We start from the raw sequence: 26,404 nt of genomic DNA on the forward strand, positions 1-26,404 counted from the left end.
ACCATCTCTTAAATGTTCTCGTCCCAATATTTATGTGTCAAACATTCCTTGGATTCATAATAGTGTCCTATTAAGTGGTCTGGGAGCACCCAGCGAAGTAACAGGATAAAAGCAGCTTACAAAATAGCAGTAAGCTATTACTGCATGGTGCTATGACAGGAGAAAATGTGAGTCATTTTCCCAGGAAGAACTGTTACTGACTTCAGTGCTGAAGAAGCCACTTAGGTTCTAGAACCGAAATTATCCAGTGCATGCTAACATTCCAGAACATGGTGACTCTGACCTCTGACAAAGAAAGGAACAACAGAACTCATTTCGGCCAATCAGAAACCAAAGTTTTCATTTCTAAGTGTTGGCTGAGGAGAGGCCAATGGAATTGAAACTGAAGTAGTCCGTGCCCTTTGCCTTGGCTTCTGACAGAAAGGCTTTAGAATCAGAAGGCAGCACCCTTACTGGAAGCAGTGAGGGAGGTCCCCCCAGTCTCCAGCTAGAAGAATCCAGGACATCTGAGAGATGGAGAAAAGAGAACTAAAGGTAGGAAAAAATAAAACTTCCAATCCTTCCCTTGGGGAGTTTCACTGGTAAATAAATGCAGACCACATATACACGGAGGGGTATTTCACCAAATGGCCTTGACACTAGAAGCCAAAAGGAGATGACGAAATAACGTCTACTCTTTCTTTACAGACATGGATACTTTCGGTGGGCTTGGAGCAGGATACATTTTGATCCTCTTTTAACGCAGAGTTTGAAAATTGTTGTAACATCTGTTTCATAACTCGGCATGAAGTAGGATTAAAAAAAAATAAAACCCTCAACTGATACTGGGGTCTCTCATCCAGCTCCATGAGATTCTGAAGTAAACCTTTACAACTGAGAGTCCATTTTAAAAACATGAACCTCACCCACCGGAAGATAAAGATTGCTGAAAAAAGAAAAAAAATAATAACTTCTGTATACCTACCTTTATAATACTACAGCGTCTCAATCTGCATAAATCAAATGGAGCTGGTGACACTTCACTACCAGATGCCCCCGTTTACAGGACATGTTAGCCAGCATACTAGACCCACAGTTTTGGTTTATTATACCGTAAGATACTATTGAAGCGGATTAGATGGCTGGCTGTGGGATGAGCCGAGACTAATCTGCTACTCCCATACTGTTTCTAATCAAATCGAATTTCACAGTACTTTATACCAGATCCCGATTTCTAGCCCCAGTCTACATCGTCAGTGAACCTCAGGAACAAGAGCCCTGGGCAGGCAGAGAGGAAACAAAGCCTTAGCAAACTCCCCCGGGCATCAATGAGACTTAAGGATCCTCAAGACAGTAATGGGGAAGTCACTGATGTGGGTTTTCTCTCTCAAAACAGCTGCTAACAAAGTATATTTTTGAAGCTTCATATGACACTTGAAAAACCAGGCATTCTGGCTCTTTGGGTCTGTATCTTCTCCCAGCTCCAATCTCTGCTGCGGGTGCGTTTCAGAAGGTATCGGAGAGCAAGTCAGAGCCAAGGAGACAGCTCCTTCTGCCTGCCGCCTTTTTCTCTTTTAAAGACAAAAATACTCTCAGCTTGCATACACAAAAGCCGCCTGGGGCCTGAAGATCTGTTTATTTTGCAATTTACAAAGAGTGGGAGGCCCACAGTGTTCTCACTGAGCAGAGTCCAAATGTTACTTGGGCTCCGCACAAGGCCACAGGGCCGGCCCGGAGTGGGGACCGGGGTGCCCGCAGAGCTTGGGAAAGCAGAGGCAGCCACTGAGCCAGCTTTTCACGGGGACCCGAGGGACCACAGTTTCCGTCGACCTCGGCATTGGCAAAATCAATCCGTTCCATTGTCCCGGCAACACATGGTCAAGGGATTGTAGAGTGAGTCTGTGTAGGGCACAGGACCTCAGGCTGATCCTGGGTGTCATTTGAACCCAGGTGCCAATTGGTGCCACATGGTGGCAGGAAAAACCACTTGCCCGTGTGAGCCCCTTCCCCGGGCACTTTTGCCCCTGCGTCACCTGATGGGAGTGAGGGGCACCACGGTGGTCCCAGGCCCCTGGTGCTGAGCAGATGCCGGCCATTTGGGAAACAGATGCTTCCTAACTACCTCATCTCCGGGGGATCCCTCGTCAATCACAGTGATGTATCTGAGAAGGAAATGGTATTTTGGTTTGGTTGGTGATTGCTGTGGTCTCCCAAGGTAAACAAACCACCATTAATCACACCTGTGACCTGGCAAAGACAAACACACCGGCCAGAAGCATGAGCCTGGTGGAAGCTAGCTGCTCCTACAGGTGTTCAGTGGTTTCTGCTCTGCCTCTGCCCCGCTGCTCAGCTATCCGGAGCCCTCCCCGTGGTCACAGCAGGGTGCTGCCTCAGGCCCTACTGTCCACAGGACCTTGATCAAACTCTGGCTCTCATCTACGCTCTGCTCACTTTACCCAAAATCAAGCTTTCTTTTTTTTTCTTTTTTTTAACGTTTTATTTATTTTTGAGACAGGGAGAGACAGAGCATGAACAGGGGAGGGTCAGAGAGAGGGAGACACAGAATCTGAAACAGGCTCCAGGCTCTGAGCTGTCAGCACAGAGCCCGACGCGGCGCTCGAACTCACGGACCGTGAGATGGTGACCTGAGCCGAAGTCGGCCACTTAACCGACTGAGCCACCCAGGCGCCCCAAAATCAAACTTTCTAGAACACTACAAATGGCACCGCCCCACCGTCGGAAGTTGACCCAGTTCTCAGGAGGTTCGTGTCATTACCTCCAAAAGGCTCTTGCTAAAATGTGCCATTACCTGGAGAATTTGCACATTATTTCCATTAGCAAGCAATACTAACATGTTCGCGATGACATGAGGAAGCCTGTGCACTAAGACCGCACCCCCTTCAAGGTAAACAGGAGCCCCCACCCCCAACACATGCATTCTCCGCACCATCTGTCTTGAACCCACGAGGACTCTCATTATGGGTCCTTTACCCAGCCTACGTCAGTCTTCCAAGACGGCCAGGTCACCCCCCTCCCCAGCACTCTCCACACAGTTCCGTACACATCCATCCTGTGCTGCCCTCCCGCCCTCCTCAACTTCAGAAACCCTTACACCGTGCCCTCTGTAATCTGCTTGCCACGGTCAGCAAAATCCCCTGTATCTTCAACCTGTTGTGTGGATGTGCCTTCCATCTTCTTGCTCTAACACAACCAGAATCTCTTCTCAGGGCACGGCTCCCCCTGCAGCCCTCTCGTCTCCCACAGCCCCTCACACTGCTGAACCTGAGTGGGGTAGGCACTCCTGTTGTCCACTTTTTCTTTCACCGTCTTCCTCCCTCCTCCCTAAAACCCTCAGCTTTGAACCTCATGGCATCAGACTATCACACATACTACCCTTCACTGTTCCTCTGACCCACCAGCCCCTAGTTCGCTTTCCCTGATTCCCTGACGATTTTAACTCCTGTTGCCCTGCCACTGTCTCCAGTACTCTTCCTGTCTTCGCTCTTGGGGATTTCACATGTGTGTAAATTATCCTTGCAACATCCCACCCCATCCATCCCGCCTTTTCTCTTGGTCTTAATTTCTCCATTGATATTGTCCTTCACTCTACCTCAGCTACTCACTCCCAAAGTTAAAACCTTGTCTTTATTCTCTGATCTTCACTTCCTGTCCTTCTAGCTGCTTGAACCTCCAATTCATCGACCTTCCCCGTCCCTCCTCTCCCTGTCCTTCACCCCTGTTAAGGTTCACTCTCCTTCTTACCCAACTAAAATGCCACGGTCAATCGTTATAATCATGCCCATGCACATATACTTTTCTCCCTTGTCCTTCTCTCGATTTGATAAAACCACCACCCCAGAGACATTCAACTCTCCATCCACTCTGGTTTGCACATGGTCTGGAAAACACACACAACACCCTAATTGGTTTCACTTTAAAGTCATGATCTCCATGCTCAAGTGAGCCTTTAATCCTGCTGAGCAATGACACTAGCCATCCCTAGTTCATTCACTGCCCCGAAGTACTAAACTATTTCCTACCTTCTCTCGCCTCACTCCCCCATCATTTCGTCCCTCGTTCTCACTCTCAGCTGATTCTGTCTCCTACTTCTTAGGAAAATTGAAGCACTCAGAAAAGAACTTCTGGAAATCCCCATCACCTCCTCTACCCACTTAGCAGCCACCCTTCCACCAGCGTCTGTATCTTATGTACTCTGCCGCCCACCTGTTACCATAGTAACTTAGTAACTATCTTGTCCTCTGTCTGAAGCCAGCCCCCCAACTGGTGCACTAGACCCCTTCTCCTCTCAAATGCTCACTGGTAATCCTACCTTTCCCACATCAACTACTACTTCCTGTTGTTTCACTGCCATCAGCATACAAACATGGTATCATCCCCTCCCCCCCCCATTTTAGGAAACAAAGTTTCTTATCCTCACCTCTTGCTTTCAATTTCTGTCTGGTTTCCTGGCTCCCCTTTGAAGCAAAACTTCCAGAAAGTTGCCTATACTTGCCTCTGCAACTCCCCTTCTCCTTTCTCACTTAACCCCACCCGAAATAGGTCCTTATGCCCCCCCACTCCACCAAAAACTGTTCAAGGATACCAATGGCTGCTTCCTCGCTGAATCCAACTGTAAATTCTCAGCCCTTATCTTACTTGATTTACCAGATTTTCTTTCTTTCTTTCTTTCTTTATTTTGAGAGAAAGAACACAAGAGGAAGAGATGCTGAGAGAGAGGGAGAGAGAGAACCCACAAATGCGAACGCAGGGCTCAATCTCACGAACTGTGGTATCGTGACCTGAGTCGAAATCAAGTCAGACGCTTAACCAACTGAAGCACCCAGGCTCCCCTGATTTACCAGGTTTTCATCTGATCACAGTTGACCACCTCCCCCCCACCCCAAGTCCTCTGCACTTGGTTCCCAGAACTCCCAACTCTTGATTTTCCTCCTGCCTCAATGGCTGTGCCTTCCAAATCTTTTTGCTTCTTCTTCTCTCCAACCTTTTAATTTGGAGTTCTCCGTCCTCTTGGTTTATATCAACTTCTTGGATGATCTCATCCAGTCTCATACCATTTAAATACCAGTGATTACCAAATTTACATTCCCATCCCATACATTGCTCCTAAAATCCTAACTCCCCTCTCTGACCCCCTGCTCAACATTTCAGCCCGGATATCCACAAAGCACTTCATATCCTATATGCCTCAAACTGATTTTCTTCCCCCAAATCTCCACCTATATCCCCTTTGCACCCAACTCAATTGATGGCGTCCCTATCTTTCAATTTGCTCAGGCCGAAACCCTGAAGAGTCATTTGTGATTCTTCTCTTGTTTTCATATCCCACGTCTGATATGTCAAGAAGCCCTTGACTAAACTTTCAAATTATATCCAGAATGTGACTATTTTCCACCACTTCTGCTATCACTGTTCTGAACACCATCATTCCCTGCTTGGATTATCACAAGAGCTTCTGAATGCTTTTTTTTTTTCTTTCTTTCTTTTTTTTTTTTTTTTTCCTGAATGCTTTTTTCTGCTCTGGTCTTGCCCCACAGCAACTACAATGAGCCTTTCAAAGGGTATGTCAAATCATGCCCCCCTTTTTCTCCAAGCCCCTCTAATGGCTCCCATCTCAGAGTAAAAGCCAGAGTCCTTCTAATAGCCTGTAATGTCACACATGATCCAGCTCCCACATGACCTCTTTGGCCTCATCTTCTGTTCTCCTTGGTCACTTCAGCCACTTCTTGCAATACCCCAAACATGCCAGGCAGTTTGGGGTCTTCTGCTTGGACTTTTACAGCAGCTCTTGCCTCTGCCTAGAATGGTTTCCCCCTGGGAAATCTGAATTATTCATTTACTTCCTTCAAGTCTTTGGCCAAATGCTCCTTTTTCCATGAGACCTACCCTGACCCCCTTATTTAATATCATTGCTACTTTTTTTCTTTCTTCCCATAGCGTTTACTTCCACTTATGTTGTCTGTCTCCTCCTGCTAGAAGGTAAGCTCTACTAGGTCAAAGAACTTTGTCCACTTTGTTCATAGACATATTTCAAATATGTGGAACACTGTGTCCTATAGTTAGTGCTCAATGAATATTTGCTGAATGAATAAATTCCTGAGGCCAAACATCATAAAATGTGAATGGTAGAGACTAGAGATCAGCCTGGGTGGACAATAAATATTTTGCTAGATGTTGGGGGTAGGAATAAGGGATAAAAGAGATAATGAGGGATATGAGAAAGCATTAAAAGCAACTGCTTACCAGTTAGCCTTTGGCCCTGGATCCAGTTCGGCTGTCAGAAAAGCAAACCATCAGCCCAAACTGGCAATACAGCATGAGGCAAGTTCCTGACCCACTATGAGTCTCAGTCACCTCAACTGTAAAATGAAAATAATACCTGAATTACAGGATTGTTATAAGAAGTAAATAAGATAGTGTATATAAAGTGCCTAACACAGTGCCTGGTACACACTGGGTGCTTGAAAATGTAGCAATTATAATTTATCAAATCCCAATGTACTATTTGTATCCTGAATTTATGGGGACTTCAAACGGTGTGGTTATTTCTCAAACCACAACTCATCAAGAATTCCAAGACTTTGTTGAATTTCATCGCAAAAAGGAGTATCGATAACTTCCACAGGACGGCACTGTGTTCCAGCCCTGTTTCCCTGCGTTCGATGGGTTTGAAATATTGTAAAATTGTGTGACTGATGCCCTCTGCTGGCTTTTGGTTTTCTTGACCTTGGGCCTTTGGCTTAGAAGATGTTTAATGGCTCCATGGTTCCTTGAAAATGCTCAGCATGGATTCTTATATCCACAATTTAAGCCAGCTGCCCAAAGCCTCACTCAAAAGTTTATAGTACCGACACAGCATGCAGGCATCCCACTGACACCAATCTGGCCACCACGCAGAACCAATGTGCTGCTGTCCTCAGATCCCTGCACAGCCTTCTAGCTGCCTGCCAATCACCCAGAAGCCACATCAGGCCACAAAACAAAGCACACCTGCTGCTCTACAGCTCTACCTCTCCCTGATCCCTTCCATTCCCAACTACAATCCCTGGCACCATTTTGGAAGGACAGGCAAACTGCCTCCCCATTCCTCCTCCTTTGCCCTCACTTACCACCACCACCCACCATCCAGCATATCTACTGAAAGGAAGATTGACAGGAAGCAGAGCCGGGAGGAAGGGGTGCAGGGTGAGGAGGGCTGACAGTTTCCTACACAAACGAGATTTTGTTTGGGATTTTAATTCCAATGCTACTCTAATGCCTTTTCCTTCCATTTCCCCCTTCCCTTCTCACACACACATCATAGTATTCTCTAAAAGTCTAAATCATTAACGTTCTGTTTGCACACTTTCAGTGTTGTTTAAATTTCAGAGACTGACCGCATCACGTTACTTAAGTGATGAGTAACTTTCCCAACAACTGTCACACAGGTCATACCAGTCATTATCTAGGCCTGCCTCCCTATGCCGCCAGCAGTAACTCAAAGCAGCGTGCCATAAGTAAGCCTCATCATCCCGCAGTGAGCTCTTAGTACCACTTAAAAGCTTGGAGTTTCTTAACATTTTCTTACAAAATATTTATGGCTTTTTTATTTGCATTTTACCCCAAAACTTTTTGGAATCCATTTACATTCTTGGTCTGTGAAACTTCTTGGAGTTACTGCAGAAAGTGTACAAAATTGTATTTTCATTTGTCTTAAACTTGCCTTGCTCAAATTTCAAAGGGTGTCTTTTGTAACTCATGACTTGGTAAACAAATCAAGATTCACTTCGACCCTTTATAGTTTTATAGGTGATGATGTTGTATCTCTGTTGAGCCTTCCTTCCGGGCTGTGGTGTTCTATTCTCTAATCTGTTTTCATAGGGCCAGTCTTTCCCTTTGGTTCCTTACCATTTTGATTTTTTAATTATCTTTCTGTGATCCATTTCTAATTCCACTATATTCCTGGTTATGAGGCAACCAATTCTGTACAAAGAATTCCAAGTGCAAAAGCACTAGATTCTGTTTAGATCTCAATACCCTTCCAGATTACGCCCGGAATTTAGAACCAACGTCCTCCAGATACTACAATTAGAACACTTAGCCTGAGTGTACCATCTCAGGCACCTCAAACTTTATGTGTCCCATTCTTATTTTCTTATCTACTTCACCTCCAAACCTGTTCTCACTTCTGTCTTTTCATGGTACACAAATCCACTCAAGGCAGAAGCCGGTCATCCTCCAGTCCCTTCCATTTCCCAACATGAGTCTACCAAGTTCTCTGACAGCCTCTCTAATCAGGCCTCTCATCTCCACACCCATCGGCCTCACACCCTTAGTCCAGACGTTCACTCTTCACTATTGCCACAGAGCTCCCCGGGCTCAGCCCGAAAACTGGTGCCAGAGTTGTATTTATATATATACATATATATGCACATACATAGAGAGATATACACATTCATGAAAGTGTGTGTGGTGGAAATCTTGTCTCCCTTTTCAAAACCTCAATTTACATTGACACTGACTGCAGGATACGAGAATTCAAAGTACTCATCACTCTCAGACCCCATACCCTCTCCCTGTAGCCCATCTATCCTGTGTTTCTGTCCACTGCCAGGATAAATCAGGTCCCCGTGCACTTTGAACATACTGTTCACTCTGGTTGGAATATCCTTCTCACCATCTTTCCACCTGAATTGAGTTGGCAGCCCCACTCTACATCATCCAACCCTCAACTCTCCGTTCCCCTCCCATTTCCACAACCACCAAACCAAATATGGTCAGGTCTTGGGGGGCTCCAAATACTATACAGTGTGACAGAGAAGAGCTGAAAAATGACAGCACGGCACATTAATTCGTCCCACTGAAACTGTTTTTGAAAGTGGCTCAAATCTGGGAAACTTTCTGCTCATCGACACAGATGTGGCTGCTTACGTGAGTTCCCTAAAGCTGATAATCACATACCTATTCAAATAGGGCAAATGTATTAAAACATAAAAAAAAAAAAAGCACACTCATATACAATTCTTTACTATCTCCAACCACTGTTGCTCTGTTCCTGATGTGAACTACACAGTAACTATGAGCCAGTTCTGCCCACTCACGAGGGGTGAAATGGCCACACCCAATGCAGGATCGATGCTTTGAGCTCCACAAGTCAGTTTCCAAGATCCTTCTCTCCCCTCTGGCCAGTGTCCTTGGGACTAGGAAAGCAATCTAACTGGCCCTAAGGAAAACTACCCATTCTAATGAAACACTATTCTCATCAGTCCAAAGAGCTGAAGACACTAGTTCACAGTCCTGTTCGAGACATTTTTTGAGAAATCTATGTTCAGAGAAATACAAGCATTACTTAGTTTCTGACTTGAAATTAATTTCTAGTGAGAAGGGATGGTGCAGGGACTTGCCCCAAATGAGTTATATCATGAGTTACCAGATATCCTGGGAGGCACCCGATGCATCTTATACTTCATCTCTGTCCCTCTTCAAGTCGTCCTAGAGATCAACCTGATACAGCAGTAACGGCGAACATTACCGTTCCTCTGCTACGCGCCCAGAGTTCCTCAAAGCACTCATACATCTCATCTAATTATCACAATTCTAGAGGTAAATACTTCCATTCCCACTTTACAGATGAAAAAACTGAAACACAGAGCAGTTGCATAACCCAAGATCCAAGCATTTGCTCCCTCCTTAGATAAACTGGATTGCTCCCAATGACCTGTGGTTAAAGCCCAAATTCCTGAATATTCACACCCCTACTTGTTACTCAAACCTTCCTTTCCAACTTTCCCTCAAACCCCCAGAACCCTGATCTCCCATGAAACACCTTCCCACTTTTGTGCTTGTCCTAAAAAACAGACGTGGCCCAAAGGCAGCCACATGTTGCATGCAAGTGTGGCTTTTGTCCAGATTTAAATTTGGCAGAATTTACAAGTCAGATTTCACATTAAAAATCACAATTACAGCTACTGAGACTTCATTTAGAAATCATCAGATGTCATCAGAAATCTGAAGCTCTGCAGCCAGGCCTACGCTCTGATTAGAAACACTCAGCTGGAGCAGAGTAGTGATCGCCCTCCCTGGCCGGGGCCAAGCTCCATCCAGTTTTCAGCTGCCATTAGCCACACAAAGTATGACTCATGTGACTTGTATGCCTTGCTCATATTACTGACCTGATTCCTAAAGGCCTTTGCCACCTTGCCCTAAAACCATCTTTTACTTACTTAAATCTCACCTAACCACCAAGACCAAGCTCAAATGCCATCACCTCTAATAAATATTTCCTAGTTTCTCCAATTCAATTTGGCCTCCAGCCTCTGAATTCCCTCAGCATTCTGATTATGTATTGTGACACATCACATCCGGGTCCCAGGCAGTTAGTGTGCACGTGCCTCACTAAGAACTACGTAGAAACTCTGAGTGAGGTAAGGTTAAATAACCAATTCTGTGATCTTAGGCGACAAAATGTCACAGCATCTAGGATTCTAGGATTTGAGATCCAGATAACCAAAGGAGAGAAGTGACTTGAACACACACACATACTTTCATTCTCTTCATGCCCCTTCTGTCAGCCTTCTGCTTACAGAAAAATCATGGGACAACTTAATGGATGTGTTGTTATTTTTTTAATAGAAACCACATCACTTCCTTTGTTACAGCAATAATGAGGCAGTAATTCAAGAGGGTCCCAGAAAGCTTTTTCATCCACAAAGTAACAGAAAGAAAAACACCTTCATCACTCACGCCCTTGGTTAGCTTTTTCTTTTGATCTCCGTTCCCCCACCCACAATAGTATGTTGCTTCCAGAATGGGATTCTGCCTTCAAATCTTGTATGAGCCGGGAGATTAGTCTATCAGCTTCCCTTAAGAACCGAATGGAAGTCCCTAACTCAGCTGAGAAACCTGGACAAGTCTTCTTTGATTTCAGCCTCATCCCAAGGCCCATGAATGTTTTCTTTAAAAAGCTGCAGGCGAATGAGGTAGAAAGGGCAGAGACAAGAGATGGAAAACAGCAGAAGGGCAAAGAGGATGGCTCCCACAGCACTAATGGACAGCAGGCCTCCCAAGGCTGAAAATGCAAAAAGCAGCGTGACACCCACGTAGCTACGGGGAGTACATGCCTTCAGTTTCTTCTGCAACATGGGCCACAGGGCAAAAATCTGGATGGCAAAAGTCACCATGATGAAGGCATGCAGGGAACGGGGCAGGCGCGAGGCAAGGCAGACAGAAGCAAAGATGGCCATGTTCAAGGACAGCGTGCTGGATACAATGGCAGCATTGGCGCCATAGTCAAAGAAAATGAGGTGGCCCAAAAGCATGAAGACTGACATGGCATAGATGGTGTCAGTGCTGACAGACTCCGTCAGGGTCTTCAGCACTGGGGAAAAACCGTAGGTGAAAGTAATGAAAACCAGGGTGCTCTTCAAGTCAGCCCACCGGGTCCGCCCACTCTTCTTCCGTCCTTCACCTCCGTCAATGAGATCGAACAAAACATAGCCAATCAGTGAAGAGGCCAGGCCGGTCCCAAAGAGCCACTGGGGGGCCAGAAGGCCCTCATCCATATACCACCAGATGACCACAAACACACAGACGCTGCACAGCTGCTGTATCACCACGCTCGACTCGAACACCACGGCCCAGTACTGGTACTTCCGGGCGTGGATGTTTTTCCGGAGCTCTTCCAGGAAACGCCGGTCCACGTAGTTATCGGGAAACGGCTGTCGCTCGTACAGGACCTTCTGCCACTTGGCCTCCTCAGTGTCAGCTACAGGCTGGGTCCCCATTATCCTCTCCCTCAAACTCAGGCCAGCTCAGTCTCCCTCGCAGAAGTCCACGTGGTTCTCGTTCCTTATAAAGTTCCGAAATAAGACCTCTCTGGAAATCCCATGCCGGGTGGTGGCTGACACTGCACCGACCTGCCTCGCTTTCAAAGGCGGCAACCCAGGCTAGGCCAAGTTCCTGGAAAAAGACACACCATGAACCTCGGAAAGCTGTGAACCGTCCGGGAAGAATAGAGTTAAAGTCAAAGCAATCCAGTTTATTAGAAGTCTGAGCAACATGTGTGCGGTGGCCATTTTATAACCGTGGACATTCAACCTCTGTTTCAGATTTTAAGTTATAATCCCACGGATGATAACAGACATCTGGTAGCTAGTACGTACTGAGTGCCTACTCCGCGCCAAGTGCCTCTGGAGCTTCTTTCATTTAATCCCCTCATGCTTTCAAGTTAGCATTAGCTCCACTTTAGTTAGTAAACAAGAAAAAACCCGAGATTCAAAGTGCTTAAAGTAACTTTAGCCCAAGTTAACAGTGATAAACACTGGAGCCAGATTCAAACCAATGTCTGACCCCAAAGCCTGGGCCTCACATCATGTCTCCCTCTAAACCAGTTAGCTCAGGGGTTCACGTATCCCCGAGGCTTCACCCAAAGCCCTCCCTGTCGCTGTATGCTTGTAGCTGCACTTAGTGCAAATTTCTAGGGATAGGATCCAGAGCTTTTATTTACGCAGTTCTCAAAGGCATGTGTTATTAAAAAGAAAGAAAGAAAGAAAGAAAGAAAGAAAGAAAGAAAGAAAGAAAGAAAGAAAAGGGAAAAAAAAGAAAAGAAAAAAGAAAAGAAAGAAGGTACCAAGGACTCAAAGATTCTTAATCCATTAACTGAGCGTAACATCCTTTAAAAAGTTATCACTCCACTTATAACGGAAAAACTCTTGGGAGGTTCGAAGACAGCGACCCCTTTTTCACAATGAAAACTTAAGAGTCAGAAATAACACGGTCATGCTGCAAGTCTGCGAAGAAAATTCTTATTGCCGACCTTATTTCTTCCATAGAGCCCGCGCTAGGTTTTGCTTCACAAGCGAGACACCCTGGGAGGCCCCCTCACTGCAGCAAGGACCCCGGCCCCAGGAGCTCACGGCTTCGCCCGGGCTAGAGGATCCGCGGCGCCGGAAAGGGCAACGCCCCTCCGTGGGGCCGGGGGTCGGGCAGGTGTCCCCAGGGGCGCCCCACTCCCCCTCCGGGGCCTCCCGCGCCCGCCGCCGGTGAGGACGGCGGAGGAGAAAGAGGCCCGCAAACACTGACTCCCGCTCGAAACCCACCTGCCCGCAATTCCCAGGGCTGCGCGGCCGGGAAGGGCGGCCGCCCGCCTCCTTCCCCATCCGGGGCGCCGGGGGTCGCGACGGCGGCCGAGCGCTTCCGGGTCCGCCACAGCCTCCGCGGCAAGAGCGCCCTTCCCCGGCTAGAGAGACTGCGAGGTCGCTGCTGCCCCCTCCTGGCTGCTCAGAGGACCTCCCGGCTCCCCTCTGAGGACGCACCGCTCAGAGTCCAGGAAAAAGCCAGTCCCCAACAGGATTTGGCGTCCGAACAACGCCAGGGGCAGAGGCTGGGCTGGTAACGAGAGATTATAAAGCCTACTTTTAGTGAGCTCCGGTTACTAAGGCCCCCAACTAGGGACTTCCCATGCATCCGTGAATTCATTGGACACATACAGGTACTGTATTAGGTGCTCCTGATACAGCAGTGAATGAAGACAACAAAAATCCCTGCTCTCCTGGAGCTTTGTGTCTTGTGCATTGACCTGTAAAGTGATGATAGATTTCCTCACAGAGGACAAAATTGAGGCTCAGAGAGGTTGTGATGCGTCCAAAGCCACACAGCTGAAAAATGGGTTCGTCAAGATTAACATCCAGTTGTCTGTAGCTTCCAAGTGTGGTTCTCTCCTCTTTGCTGCCTAGAAGGAATTGGGGTGGAGGACACTGTGGCTGAAAACAGCCGGAGACTGAACGGGAGGTTGCTGAGATTCAGCTGACTTCGTAGAACTCTCAGAGGATGCATAAACAGATGGAAGTAATAAAGCAGCAAAGGGATAGAGATAGTAGAATACAAGATATAGGGGGCACCAAAGTCAGAAAACGCGAATCCACTTACTAGCTGTGTGACTTGGCAAATCATAATGCCTGAGCTCTGATTTTCTTCGTCTGTAAAGTGGAGATAACACTATTTACTCTTGGAGACTTTACGGGAGACTCAAAAGACTCAAATATAAATCATAAAAAATGTTTTGGAAAGTGCTGGCATTTGTAGAGCTGCCATTAGCCAACTTTGGTCCTGGTTTTGATGGCAATGCTCAAACGCAATAAATTCTGCAAACCGATCTCTTTCCATTTCCCTCCAGGTTTCTGTGCCAAAATTTGACAAGATCCCTTGGCTTAGTGAGGCCAGCCGCAGCAACAAGCCACTGGTGCTCAGCCTTCCCAAAAGGTAACAGCCCAGCCCCCGAGGGCAAAGGTTTCAACAAAGTCCTCACGGAAGGCGATTGCTGGGGCAGTTCTCAGAGGGGCAAATCTGGTCGGTTGAGAAACCCAAATTGAGAGCTCTAAAACCAGAAATGGCCTGGGTTTCTCAGACAAAAGTGGGCACTGAGGATAGTCTTGGCAGGGGGACGAGCTCTTAATTAACCTCCCTCTCTGCAACCATCACGCAGCAATACGGAAGAATTTTGCCCGTGGATAGCATTCTCCACACACTTCCCTCCCCCTCGGCATCTTACTTTTTCTCCTCAGCTTTCGTTTGGAATTTTCTAATTTTAACCACCAAAAGTCTAGAACCATAAATTCCTGTCTTTGTAGAGTAGCAGCTGCCTGTGTAGCACTTTGAGACACTCTCCAATCTCACCAAGCCTGACACGTCCCAACAAACTGCTATGGAACATGTTTCTCTTTTTCAAAATAGGAGGTGCCTGTGTGTTAGCAGCATCTCAGTGCTGACACGCGGAATGAGTGGGCTTCCTCACTCCTCCTGCATTTTGGGGCCCTGGGTGTGGTGATACACCTAGCTCTGGGGAGGGGAAGGGGGAGTGTGAGGTAATGTGGGGCTGAATAGTGAACGGGAGCAATCAGAGGGAGAGTAAGGAGAGAGCAGGTCAGGAGGCAACTTCGAAAGCACTTCGTAGGTGAAGAGGGCCGGCTCTCTGGCAGGTGCGACAGTTGGCTAGGAAGGTTGGAGTCTCGAAAGGAGTTTTTCCTCCTGTTGGTAAGGGTCACATACCTTCCAGCCCAGAGATAAGCGACCGCCATGAGGGACATTCTCCCCACATCCCCTGTTCAATAACATGTACCTTTGCTTTATGTACTGCCCTTTTTCAAAGCCACACTCTCCGCAAAGAGACAGATGTGTGTGTTTTCAGAGCACCCATGAAGTGCTTGTTCCGATCTGCTATTTTTACTTTGTATCTAAACTCTAGCTCGCGTCTTGCTCATGTGAAATGGCCCGTGTTTGACATCTGATTAGGGTAGCAGTCCACCATTTCCATCCCACCCTCCTCCTTGTTCTCATTAGACCTGCCCCTGCAGCCAGAGGTAAAGCCTCCCTGGTGGGGCTCTGTCACCCCAGCTGTCTTAGTCCCTGACTATACAGTTTGGGGTACCTACAGGGGTAGGGGACAGGAAGGGGGCTTGAAAAAGGCAGACCCAGAATACAGCTGTGTACCCCCAGGGCCTGTTCCCTTTCACAGCCGGGTCCTGGAGTGTCAGAAGGGCCAGACTATTGGCAGCCAGCTGAGTAGGGAAGGGTCAGTTTTCCCTCCGGCCAGCTAACCTCAAGCTAGTCACAGGGAAAAATGACCTAAGCGGTCAGCGCAGCTCTACTCATTTCTAAACTGGGAGTATTTGGGCAGCAATCTCAGCCCTTTGGAAGAGAAATGATGCTTCCCCACCTCCAAAGACGCTGACTGGACAACAGCGGTGTGGTGCCCTGAGCCTTCAGGAAGACAACAGGAATACAAAGTCTTTGAAAGGATGGTTGGTTTGAGTAGCACCAAACAATTCTTCAAGATCAGCAACTCTTTCTCTGGCTAAAGCCCTGGGTTCCAAGCTGTTTATTTCCAGAAAAACCCTCTTCTAAGATCTTGGTAAGAAAGTTACACATGTGCTTTAAGTATTACCCTACTTTGGGACGAGCAGTTCTAACATGGAACAGCCTAAAAAAGAGGCAGAAACAGCTAGCAAAATGTACTCTGCGCACCCCCATCCGCAAACTCCTGAAACGCACCTGCAGGGCTGCAGAGGGTGAGGCCCGGCTCCCCCACCAGTGCCTGACCTGAAGCCAAACTCATCGTGAGTCTCGAGAGCCCTCAGGTCACACTGAGGCTCTACTTCTTTGAGATTGAGTGTTAAAGCAGTTCTAAGGTGTCTCTTGGTCAGCATTTGCGTGTCATGCTCAAGCCCGGCTGTTCACAAATCAAACAAAAGGCAGCAAAGGAGCTGGGTCAGACCCACCTCCCCTGCTCTCCCAGGGCCCAGGGTGAGGAGAAATGAAACCATAAATGCCTCGGGGACCCCAAACTCCTTTCACGTGCCCGTGTTATAAATGAACAATGAACAATGAAATCTTTCCTCATTAGAGAGGAGAGGTGTTCCTGGCATTCCGAGTTTCCATTTCTGGAATGCCAGGGGCATGCACAGCGCTGCATACACAGGCAGTTTATGATGTGCAGGCCCCCTGCTGGCCTTGGCCTCTTACACTGTAATAAAATGAACCACAACAGCTGCGAGGCAGGTCACACCTGTGAAGAGAACAGATACTATCCCTGCAGCTTCACGGCTTCACCCCCTGACTAGAAAGAAAGAATGTTCCAGAGCGGTTGGAGGAAGAATATGTTCCATGGGAAGAAATGAGTGGATTCAGCATCCAGGGACACAGACTCCAAGGAAGCAGTCCAGGCATGAAAAAACCCTGCACTTCTCATGAATAACTTCTCCATAGGTCTTTTCAAGAAGGAGATCTGGGGGCATTTCACCTATTACACATCTGCTTTGCTGAACAATTTTTTAAAGCATTTCGTTTCATTTCATAGAGAGAGCAAGTGTGAATGGGGGAAAGGGGTAGAGGGAGAGAGAGAGAAAATCTTAAGCAGTCTTCATGCCCAGAGCAGAGCCGATGCAGGGCAGGATCCCAGAACCCATGACCTGAGCCTAAATCAACAATTGGACACTTGGGACACCTGGGTGGCTCAGTCGGTTAAGCGTCCAACTTCGGCTTAGGTAATGATGGGTCTGTGGGTTGAAGCCTCACGTCAGGCTCTGTGCTGACAGCTCGGAGCCTGGAGCCTGCTTCAGATTCTGTGTCTCCCTCTCCCTCTGCCCCTCCACTGCTTGCGTTCTGTCTCTCTCTCAAATGTAAATAAACATTAAAAAAATTTTTTTTAAAGAATTGGACACCCAACTGACTGAGCTACCCAGATGCCCTGAACAATTTTTTTCTGCCTTAATTTGTATACTGTCTCTGACAATCCACAAGTGGCATTGGTTAGTTCAATACAAACAGGACAGAGAAGCCAGAGTGACTTAAAAGGGCAAAGCCATCTTTTAAAAGCTGCCAACTGGCCTGCACCCTTTAGGACTGGGATGGAAAACAACTTCTCAGGGAGTCCCTTGGTTTATCTCAGTTGGAAAGGAAAAAAGTGTCCTTTATTCTTCAAGTTTCTTCTGGCTGGTCTGAGACTCCAATTGACATAAGACATATTAACAAGAGAAAATCAAACTTAATTTTTTACATTCAGGAACCCACATGAGATTCCAAAGACAGTCACGCCAAATGAGGTATATATGTCATCCTGAACCAAGGAGAAGGAGGCAGGGGTTGGGGATTTCAAAGGGAAGGAAGACAATTCATAGGAAGAATGGAAAGAGTAAATGTTTAGTAAACAATTGTTTGAGGGGCCGTCCAGAAACCATGGGACACGGAGATGAATTTTAACAGACTTTGCCAAGTTCCTGCCTGTCTACCTCCCTTAGTTCATATTATACTGTAGGTATCTATGGTGACTGTGCTCTTCCTGGAGCAGGGTCTCTATCTAAACTCTTTTAGGCGCTTAATGGGAAAGTCAAAGTTTCTTCCTGAGTCTTTTGGGCCTTGACTGTTATTAGCTCAAAATAATCTACGGGCCAAAGTGGCACATTTTGGGGCTGCTCATTCGGACCCCGGCATCTCTGAAACAACCAACGGCTTGACTCTTCAAACCAGAGACTATGATCTAACTAGCTCTTGTTTTATTACTTCAGATCTCCTCACGCCTCTGCATTTCTGGTTTCATCTAAGAAGGATACGCATTTGCCTATTTTGTTTCAAGTTCCAGATGTCTTATCTAAGGTACTCAAATTTTTTTTAATTGAAAAGAAACCCTTAGTGGTTCTAGGATGACATAGAATGTAAATGTAAAGGCATTTCCTAGGTCCTTAGCAGATCTTGAGCCTGGAATGTCATCACTGTCCCATAGATATTTGCCGAATGAAACAAATAAGCACCACCCACTGACCCCACCTTAAGTGAACCAGCACTGAGAATAAAGGTCACAATCATCAAAAAGCGGAGGCGGGGGGGGGGGGGGGGGGGGGGGGGGGGCAAATCCTATTGAGAAATATGCCCTGAGGGCTTCAGGACTTCTCAGCTGGTGTCCAGAGCCAGTCCCAGCGTCTGGAACCTCTGACACTGTCCCATCACCGCCCTGGATCCCTCGTGTCCCACCTACAACAACCTACACCACGCATATTGTCCTCATGTCCCACCTACAACAACCTACACCACGCATATTGTCCTCATGGCCCACCTACAACAACCTACACCACGCATATTGTCCTCATGGCCCCTCCACCTCACAGAAATCAACTATGACCGGCTGCCAGGCGACACTCCTATATGCCACCGCCCAGAGGGTTCCTATCTTAAAGATGCGGGTGAAGTCAGCGGCGCCCTGAGACCCAGGGAGAGAGCTCCCCTGGCGTCCCAACAGTTTCTCAGCTGAAAAGTACACGTACCCACGGGGCGGCTGCTAACGTACCAGGGCGGGATTCCTGAGCACTTGGCACAGTGCCCCACTCGTGGTGACGCGCACCGTGGTGACAGCTCCGCTCTGCGAGCCACCATTGGGTCGGCCCTCGAGTTAAGAGGTAGACAGCTGCTTACGGAGTTATGTGGTTGAGCGCAGATAGGGAGAGGAGTGAGTCAGATACGGCCTCCGCGAACGGTGCGTGGACGGCACAGGTGCACGGCCGCCAGCAGAGGCGGGCAAAGTCCCCGAGAGGCGAGGCGAGGCGGTGGGAGGGAAAGGAGGGGTGAGCCGACAGCGCCAGGGAGTGGTTCCAGAGGAAGTGGCGTCCGCATGCGATCTGGAAGGTACTTCCACAGTGGAGGGAAGCGCCCGGGGAGCAAAGACGCGGGGCCTGAGCGTGCAGAAGGGCTTGTAAACGTCAAGGAATCAGGCCGCAGCGGCGGGCTTGCAGGGAAGGGAACCAAGCAGACGGGTGGGCCCAGCGGGAGGGCAGCGGGGCCCAGGGCGAGGAGCAGCGAGGAGACGTTGCAGGTTTTCGGCGCGGGACCGACAGGGACAGGGCTGTGCTTGAGAGTCACCGCACTAATCCCCCAACACGCTGGACAGGCATGTAGGTACGAGTGACCCCATGACATGCGCCGGGGGTTCTGAGCGGGGACAGGATCCACCTGACAATTGGTGCAGAACCGGCAAAAAGCCTTCCAGTCACTGTCTCTTTGAACCTCTGATGTAGACAGGCTTTCTCCGGCCACCGAGCGCCTCCTCATCCCACGTTTGCTCTGAGTCTCCTCCGAGGCTTTAAGACTGTAAGCCCCAGACCGGCTGGCCGGGAAAGGCGGGAGAGGAAGGCGTCGTTAACGACCGGGGCAGGTGGGAGGCCAATCTTCTGCAGGGCTTAGAATTTCGTGCCTGCAGTACTCAGAAGTGGCCACTAGAGGGCAGGCAAGAGCAGGCTGAGCCAAGAAGGCCGGTCTCAGGCAGCCCTGGGGGTTCACAAATCCATCACTCCTGCGGGGAAAGCAAAACGCCCCCGCTGCTCCCGCTCTCCTCCTGTGTCTGCGTGTGAAACACAGTTGCCAGTTGCCCCTACAGATTAGGAAGGCAAGTAGGTGTAGGGAAGACAAATTGGACCTTTTGCCGTTTTAGGGGTTTTGGCTGCGCCTGAGAGTTAAATTGATAGGAGAAAAGCATATAAATCTATTTAATATACGTTTTACGTGACACAGGAGACCTCACAAGGAAATGAAGACCCAAAGAAGTGGCAAAACCTGAATGTCTTGTGCTGTGTTGAACAGAGACAGCCAAACGCGGGAAAGTACCTAAAATAGACGGGGAGGCTAAAGGAAGATAAAAATTATTTCAACGAGGTCTGTGTGCACAGGATTGTACAGAGTTGGCCACCACCACGGCGGGGGGGGGGGGGGGGCAGCACGTGTCCCCTGTGAGGTGAACCCGGGCTCAACCGCAGCTGCTCCTTTCTGGAAAGAAAGTATCTGGTGGGAGTGGAATGCCCTGTGGACACTCTATCGCTTCTTTTATCCTCTAAATCAGGGACCCGCCAGGAGGCTGCGGTGGCCTTACAGCCAACTAGGGGCCCTGGCCTCTGGGCACAGGTGCAAAGGTCCTGCCAACTGGCTCCCTTCTTCTTCCAGTCACAGGTCAAAGGGCAGAACTCTGAACTTCCACACTCCAAGTGGCCTTCCTGCCCTGCCCAGGGGCAGTCCTGGAGCAGATGCCGTGGTCTGTGTGTCTGGAGCAGTTCTCTCTAAAGAGAGACAGAAAGGAAACAGAGGCTCAGAGACTGAAAGACCCGGGAAGAGGAAGACGAACAGCAAAACAGAAACAGAGGTAGGGAGGGGGACAAAATACCAGAAAAAGGAACCACAAGAGGAGAGGCAGAGCTAATAAAGAAGAAAAGTAGAAAATGAACACAAAGAAAGCAGCCTCCACACGGCCCCATGTAAACATCCTCCGTGGAGCAGGGTCTTTACAAGGCACGACTTTCACCTGCCATTTGCAGGCATCCACTCGTGACTCCTCCTGGTGCCGTGGGCAGCCAAGCGTATTCCAGTAGCTGGACAACTGAGGCCGAGAGGTCCTTGCTCAGAGCTCCCCGCAAGGCAGAGCAGACGGATCGGGACATCTGGGGACTCCAGCTGGGGTCCCCCTGGGACCCCTTGGCCTATTTGCTGGGCTGGGTGTCACCGAGCTCAAGTTCTTGGTTACCAATGGAGCAGAAAATGCCACCCCAGTCTCTCCGCGCCTGCCCCCCCACTCCCTGTCTCCTCTCTTTGATCTGGGTTTGCTGTTCTAGCCTAATGAGTCCGAGTCCAGACAAGAGCAGTATCTCTTTTGCTTTTAGCGGACCTGTGACAAAAAGCCCCCGTTAAAGACACTGTAGCAGCAGAGACTCAGCTGGGAGAATGTATAGGAGGGTTTTCTTACCACCAAGGACTCGTTTGAGTGTTTCTTTCTCACTGAATCTTAAATTTTGAAAGCTTGTGATCACCACGGAAACTACTTTGCATACTCCTAGGTCCTTTTCCTCTTTATATTGATCAAGGACATGTAACAACAAAAAAAATGATTTTAAAAATGACACCACTGACCTGAAATAAAACCCAAAATTAGTAAGTCTGGACAGTAGGTGCACAGTTGTTGACAATATTTCATGTATGTTTGAAATGTTTCCTAGTCAACCATATGAGTGTTTTAAGAACCATATTCAGCTTTATTTTGGGGGCGCCTGGGTGGCTCAGTCAGTTGAGCGTCCCACTTCGGCTCAGGTCATGATCTCGCAGTCTGTGAGTTCGAGCCCCATGTCGGGCTCTGTGCTGACAGCTCAGAGCCTGGAGCCTGCTTCGGATTCTGTGTCTCCCTCTCTCTCTGACCCTCTCCCGCTCATGCTCTGTCTCTCTCTCTGTGTCAAAAATAAATAAACATTAAAAAAATAAAAAAAAACCATATTCAGCTTTATTCTCTAATTGAGATGGCTGTTATTATCAGATAGCAGGAAAATGTGTAATTATCATAGGTTTTTTTTAATATTGAAAATACCTCTCTGATCACCACCTTTTTCAAAGAGATCTAGGAATCATTACACCCTCATATGGGTCCTAAGAGTCCACTTTCTCCCTGAGGAAAGATGGTCTTCATTTGACCCTTTATCTAAGGAAATTCTGACTTACTGAAACTAAATACATGGGCTGACAAGTCTCTTAACCCTTCTGGACCACAATTTCCTCACTGCATCCATTGAAAGAGTTGAACTAGAGGTGACCAATGAGGTGTCTCTCATTTAAGGCAAGAGCAGAAAGGAGAAAAGGAACAGAGGTGTCAAAAGGCAGGAAGGTTGGAGGCAAATTTGTCAGTGCTCCTCAGACATGCTTCTGATAGCTGTTTCTAAAATGACCATCTGGTGCTTACATTTTTGGTTTTTGTTATGTGGAGAGGTACGTGTGTGTGTGTGTGTGTGTGTGTGTGTGTGTGTGTGTGTGACACACACAGAGAGAGGGAGAGAGAGAGAGAGGTGGAGAGAGGGAGAGGAAGGGAAACATACTTCTCTGTTTCTTTATCAAAGATTCAAGGAGGCCAAGGACTTGGGGGATGAGCCAGAGCTTAGGAAACTCACCAGATATTAACCTCCAATATCAGGATGTGTCCGGTTGTGAAATGGGAAGCGGGGCTTCTGGGCCCCAACCCAAGGGTGCTTCATTCCTCAGCCGGGCTACAGAAGGTTGCGCTCTCTTTCTCATCACAGCTTCCATCTGCTATCCTGGGGACAGCTGCCTGGAAAATGAGAACCCCATTAACATTTCAGAGCTGCTTTTCCTGGTGGCTCTGGCTCCACAGATGACATAACCAGGGGCCTGTGCTCCAAACCACCAGACAATTCACTCTCCAGTCCTGCTACTGCTGCTGAGCTGGCCTTAAGGAGACCAAGAGTGAGAAGCAGATGCTACAGAAGCTTCCAGGGCTAGGAAGGAAAGCAAGGCAGGAAGGAGGAAGCTGGGGCCTACAGGGCATGGAATCCCAAATTGTTTGGGATTCGAAAACAAGGAAGTTTTTTACTTCCTTGTACACACATATGTGTATGTATAGGTGATACTTTAAAACACTTACAGTGATTCATCCATTCAACCAGCCTGTGTTGAATGCCTACTGTGTGCCAGATTCTGTGATGGGCTCTAGAGATGCAAAGATCTTTGACACATGTTTTTGCTTTTCAAGAACTCTCAGCCTGGTGGAGGAAATAAGCCTATTTAAAAAAAAAACAAGCAGAAGAAAGAAAGAAAGAAAGAAAGAAAGAAAGAAAGAAAGAACAACAGTACAAAATGCAACAAAAAGCAAATATGCACCAAACTCGGAGTGCATGGGTGGCTCAGTCAGCTGAGTGTCCAACTCTTAATTTCGGCTCAGGTCATGATCTTACAGTTTGTGAGATCAAGTCCCGCGTCAGGCTCTGCACTGACAGCATGGAGCCTTCTTGGGATTCTCTCTCTCAAAATAAATTTTAAAACATTAAAACAAAAAAAAGCTGTATCAAGTCTGTGACGGAATCAGAAAGGCAGGCACCCAACTCACATTAGGGTATGCAAAATGGTAAGAGGATCAGGAGAAGGACTTTCTGAGAAAGCAAACACCGAAGCTATGTCTTAATGGATGAGGAGCTAACAAGGCTGGGCGGGACAATATATAAACCATTTTGTCTTCAGATTCTAGGGGATGACAGTCATCATGGTTATGGAACTCTGCAGTCACATCTGCAGTCGTCATTAACCTGGCAAGACCCTGCTATGCACCTTCGAGATCTCTCAAATATGTTTGTTGCTTGATTTGCGATGAACTCTAATGTAGAAGCCAGAAGTCTGGAAAAGGGGAAGGAATGTCCTGTGGGAAAGACAAGAGTCTGCTTATAACGCCACCAAAAACAAACCTGCCCAAGGATTCTCCCTTTCCCATGCCCACCTGTGCATACTTCCCTAACCCTTTAAGTGCAAATGCCACTTCTTGAAGCCTTTCCCCATTCCTGCTATGGGACGTGGTCTCTCTTTTCTGAAGGCCCAGGAGTATCATCGCTGCTTCTGTGATATCTAGTGCGTCCAACCTTGGATCACAGCTTTAGAGATGCGTCTGAGTCTCAGAACTCACAGATGGGAGGGAGGGAAGGAGGAGCCCCCAGAGGTACCACCCCCAGGGTTTCAGGGAAGATCTGGCAGAAGGTGGAATCTGCCAGAAGCCCAGAAGTCTCTGTGTCTCTGGCCTCTCTCACTCCCCACTCCCCATACCAGACAGCAGTCCACTCTCAGCTAGCCTCAGTTCCCCGAACCAATCTGCTGGGTCCTTCTTCCCTGCTGTTGTGGTGTTTCCTGGGTTGGAATGCCCTCCCCACACCTTGTTCACCCACCAACACCTACCCAAGAATTGCCGGCTCCTTTAGCCCGTCTCAGCCCTTCCCTCTATGCCCCACCCCACCCCCATCCAGGTGAGCTCTATGGCTTTTTTCAGTTTCACTGTGGCCTCAACATATTTGTCACCACACCCTCCACACCATGTGCTTCCTCGAACACAGTCTGCCGAGTGGTAAGCCCCTTGAAGTCAGAAGCTGTGTGTTATTTGCTTCAGGGACCCCGGTACCTAACGAATGGACAAATGAATGAATTTGTATTTTTCCCTGGCCTTCCTTAGGGCCAGAAAATGTCTTATTCATCTTTGTGGCCCCAGCCCAGCACCCTCCACAGGGTGGCCTCACAATAAACGTCTGTTGTTGAATGAATGAATCGAGTTGTTCACACTCATGCTTTAACATACCAACCCACAACATTGTAATACTCAGTTGATTCTTTTTAAATGGCCTATAAAAATGAAATGTATTTTAAATATTTGTCAAAAGAATCCAACTTTGTCCCTAGTTTTCAGTCCTCAAACCTTCAGTAATAATGCCTTGTCCAAACGCTTTGTGTCTCTCAGAGGACGAAGCTACTTGTGGACCAGTCCACTGAGGGTCTTAGGAGCGCACCCCAGGTACCCCCCTATGTTGCATAGGTGTATTCCTCCTCTTCCCATTTCCTATCCCTCCCGGCAGCAGGAAGGGGTCAGGGCACGGTGTACACACACGTACTAACAGGTCAACAGACAATCAAATGACAGGAAAGGGTGTTAATTCATAGTCATTTTCTGTTTGTCCCTGTGACCCCTCTCCCCCATATTATACACGTTCTATGAACCTGCCTCGTGACTCTGAGGTCAGTGTGAGCGAGAAAGGGTAAGCTGTGCCTATACTACTGTATGCAGGGGTCCTGAGGTCACTGACTAGTCTGTGGCTCACCGCCCTGCCTCAACTCTTTCTGAACCTACCAGCTGCAGCCAAGCCTGGACTCCATGTCCACCCGGGATGGGGCTGAGACCAGAGACTCCCTCTCTGTTTTATGGAAGGAATAACTGTTACCTCTCTTACTCCTCCACCCCTTTCCCCTTCTTTGTTGCCCAGATACCCCCACCATTTCCTTACCTCTCTCTGTTTCTCTCTCTCCTCAGGCCAGGAGGGACAAGAGTAACCCCATGCTGATCAGAAGCAAGCAGCTATGCTCCACATGTCAAGAAATAAAAATGGTAGGTCAGTGGGATGACAGAAGGAGCTGGGGCATCCCAGGGCACAGCAATACCCCTTCCCCACCAGAGCCCAGTGATGTGAGACCATGCTTTTTGCAGGGAAGGCCTTGATAAAGGCTGCAAATAAGTACCTGTTGGCCCTGGGGGTACTATTACCTGACACGATATGATAAACCCTCCCCATTTTCAACAAACCAAAAGATAAATTAAGGCAGATGAGTCAGAGGGAAAGAGATGAGATGAGTCACTTTACTTTGAGATAACCTCACACCTATAGTGGTTCAAGATTATGGAACTTCTCCCCCCTCAAATTTCCCCAACACAACACAACATAACGCAACACAACACACACACATACATAATCTGCCTCTACCATTACAGTCATGAAACAAGCAGCTTAATCTTTGGGTCTATCAATTCAACCAGCACCTCAGCATAAAGGCTAAGGAGAGATTCTATAGTAGTTTCTAGCTAGTGGGAGGTGTCTGTAACTGGGGATGCAGAATGGTGGGGAATGAAGGAGTATTAAGAAAAGAAAGAGGAGGGGTGCCTGGGTGGCTCAGTCCATTAAGCATCTGACTCTTGATTTCAGCTCAGGTCATGATCTCTTGGTGTGTGAGTTCCAGCCCTGAGTCAGGCTACACGCTGACAGTGCGGATCCTGCTTGGGATCCTCCCTCTCCCTCTCTCTCTGCTTGGGATCCTGCTTGGGATTCTCCCTCTCCCTCTCTCTCTGCCCCTCCCCCCACAACAAAAAGTCTTTTTAATTAAAAAGAAAGGAAAGAGGACAGCAAGGGGAAATGGAGGACACAAGGACAAAGCCCTACCATCTGTCAGAGCTGCCTCAGAAAGAGGCCCGTGTCCGCACCGTGTCCGCACGGATGCCATACAGGTCAGAGTTAGGACTTGGGTCTGTTTAAGGGTTAGGGTTAGGGCCAGTCCGGCTTGGGTCAAAGGTTAATTTTACTAAATGGTTAGGTTTAGGGTAGGA

General features: G+C 48.0%; 2 protein-coding genes across 5 annotated transcripts in view; one reads left to right on the forward strand and one right to left on the reverse strand.

The window, feature by feature from the left end:
* Window positions 1-346: 346 nt before the first annotated feature.
* The window catches only part of CF1H1orf105 (chromosome F1 C1orf105 homolog), a 55,793-nt gene continuing 29,735 nt past the window's right edge, over window positions 347-26,404 (forward strand). For all 3 annotated transcript variants that reach the window (XM_047840095.1, XM_047840094.1, XM_047840097.1), the window contains exons 1-4: window positions 347-534; window positions 14,150-14,235; window positions 18,036-18,123; window positions 25,340-25,414. In XM_047840095.1, coding sequence (XP_047696051.1) covers window positions 514-534; window positions 14,150-14,235; window positions 18,036-18,123; window positions 25,340-25,414 — 270 coding nt within the window. In that variant the 5' untranslated portion in view covers window positions 347-513. The remainder of the gene's footprint in view (window positions 535-14,149; window positions 14,236-18,035; window positions 18,124-25,339; window positions 25,415-26,404) is intronic.
* On the reverse strand, window positions 10,587-13,225 carry PIGC (phosphatidylinositol glycan anchor biosynthesis class C). Of its 2 annotated transcripts, none has more exons than XM_047840092.1 (2): window positions 13,074-13,225; window positions 10,587-11,934 (listed from the first exon to the last, which is right to left on the reverse strand). In XM_047840092.1, exon 2 carries the CDS (start codon window positions 11,757-11,759, stop codon window positions 10,866-10,868), a length of 894 nt encoding a protein of 297 aa, XP_047696048.1. In that variant the 5' UTR covers window positions 11,760-11,934; window positions 13,074-13,225; the 3' UTR covers window positions 10,587-10,865. The 2 variants fall into 2 exon arrangements, with proteins under 2 accessions (XP_047696048.1, XP_047696049.1); XM_047840093.1 differs by lacking the exon at window positions 13,074-13,225 and adding an exon at window positions 12,791-13,049.

Source organism: Prionailurus viverrinus, chromosome F1 (genome assembly GCF_022837055.1).
Source record: "Prionailurus viverrinus isolate Anna chromosome F1, UM_Priviv_1.0, whole genome shotgun sequence".
Lineage (NCBI taxonomy): Eukaryota > Metazoa > Chordata > Mammalia > Carnivora > Felidae > Prionailurus > Prionailurus viverrinus.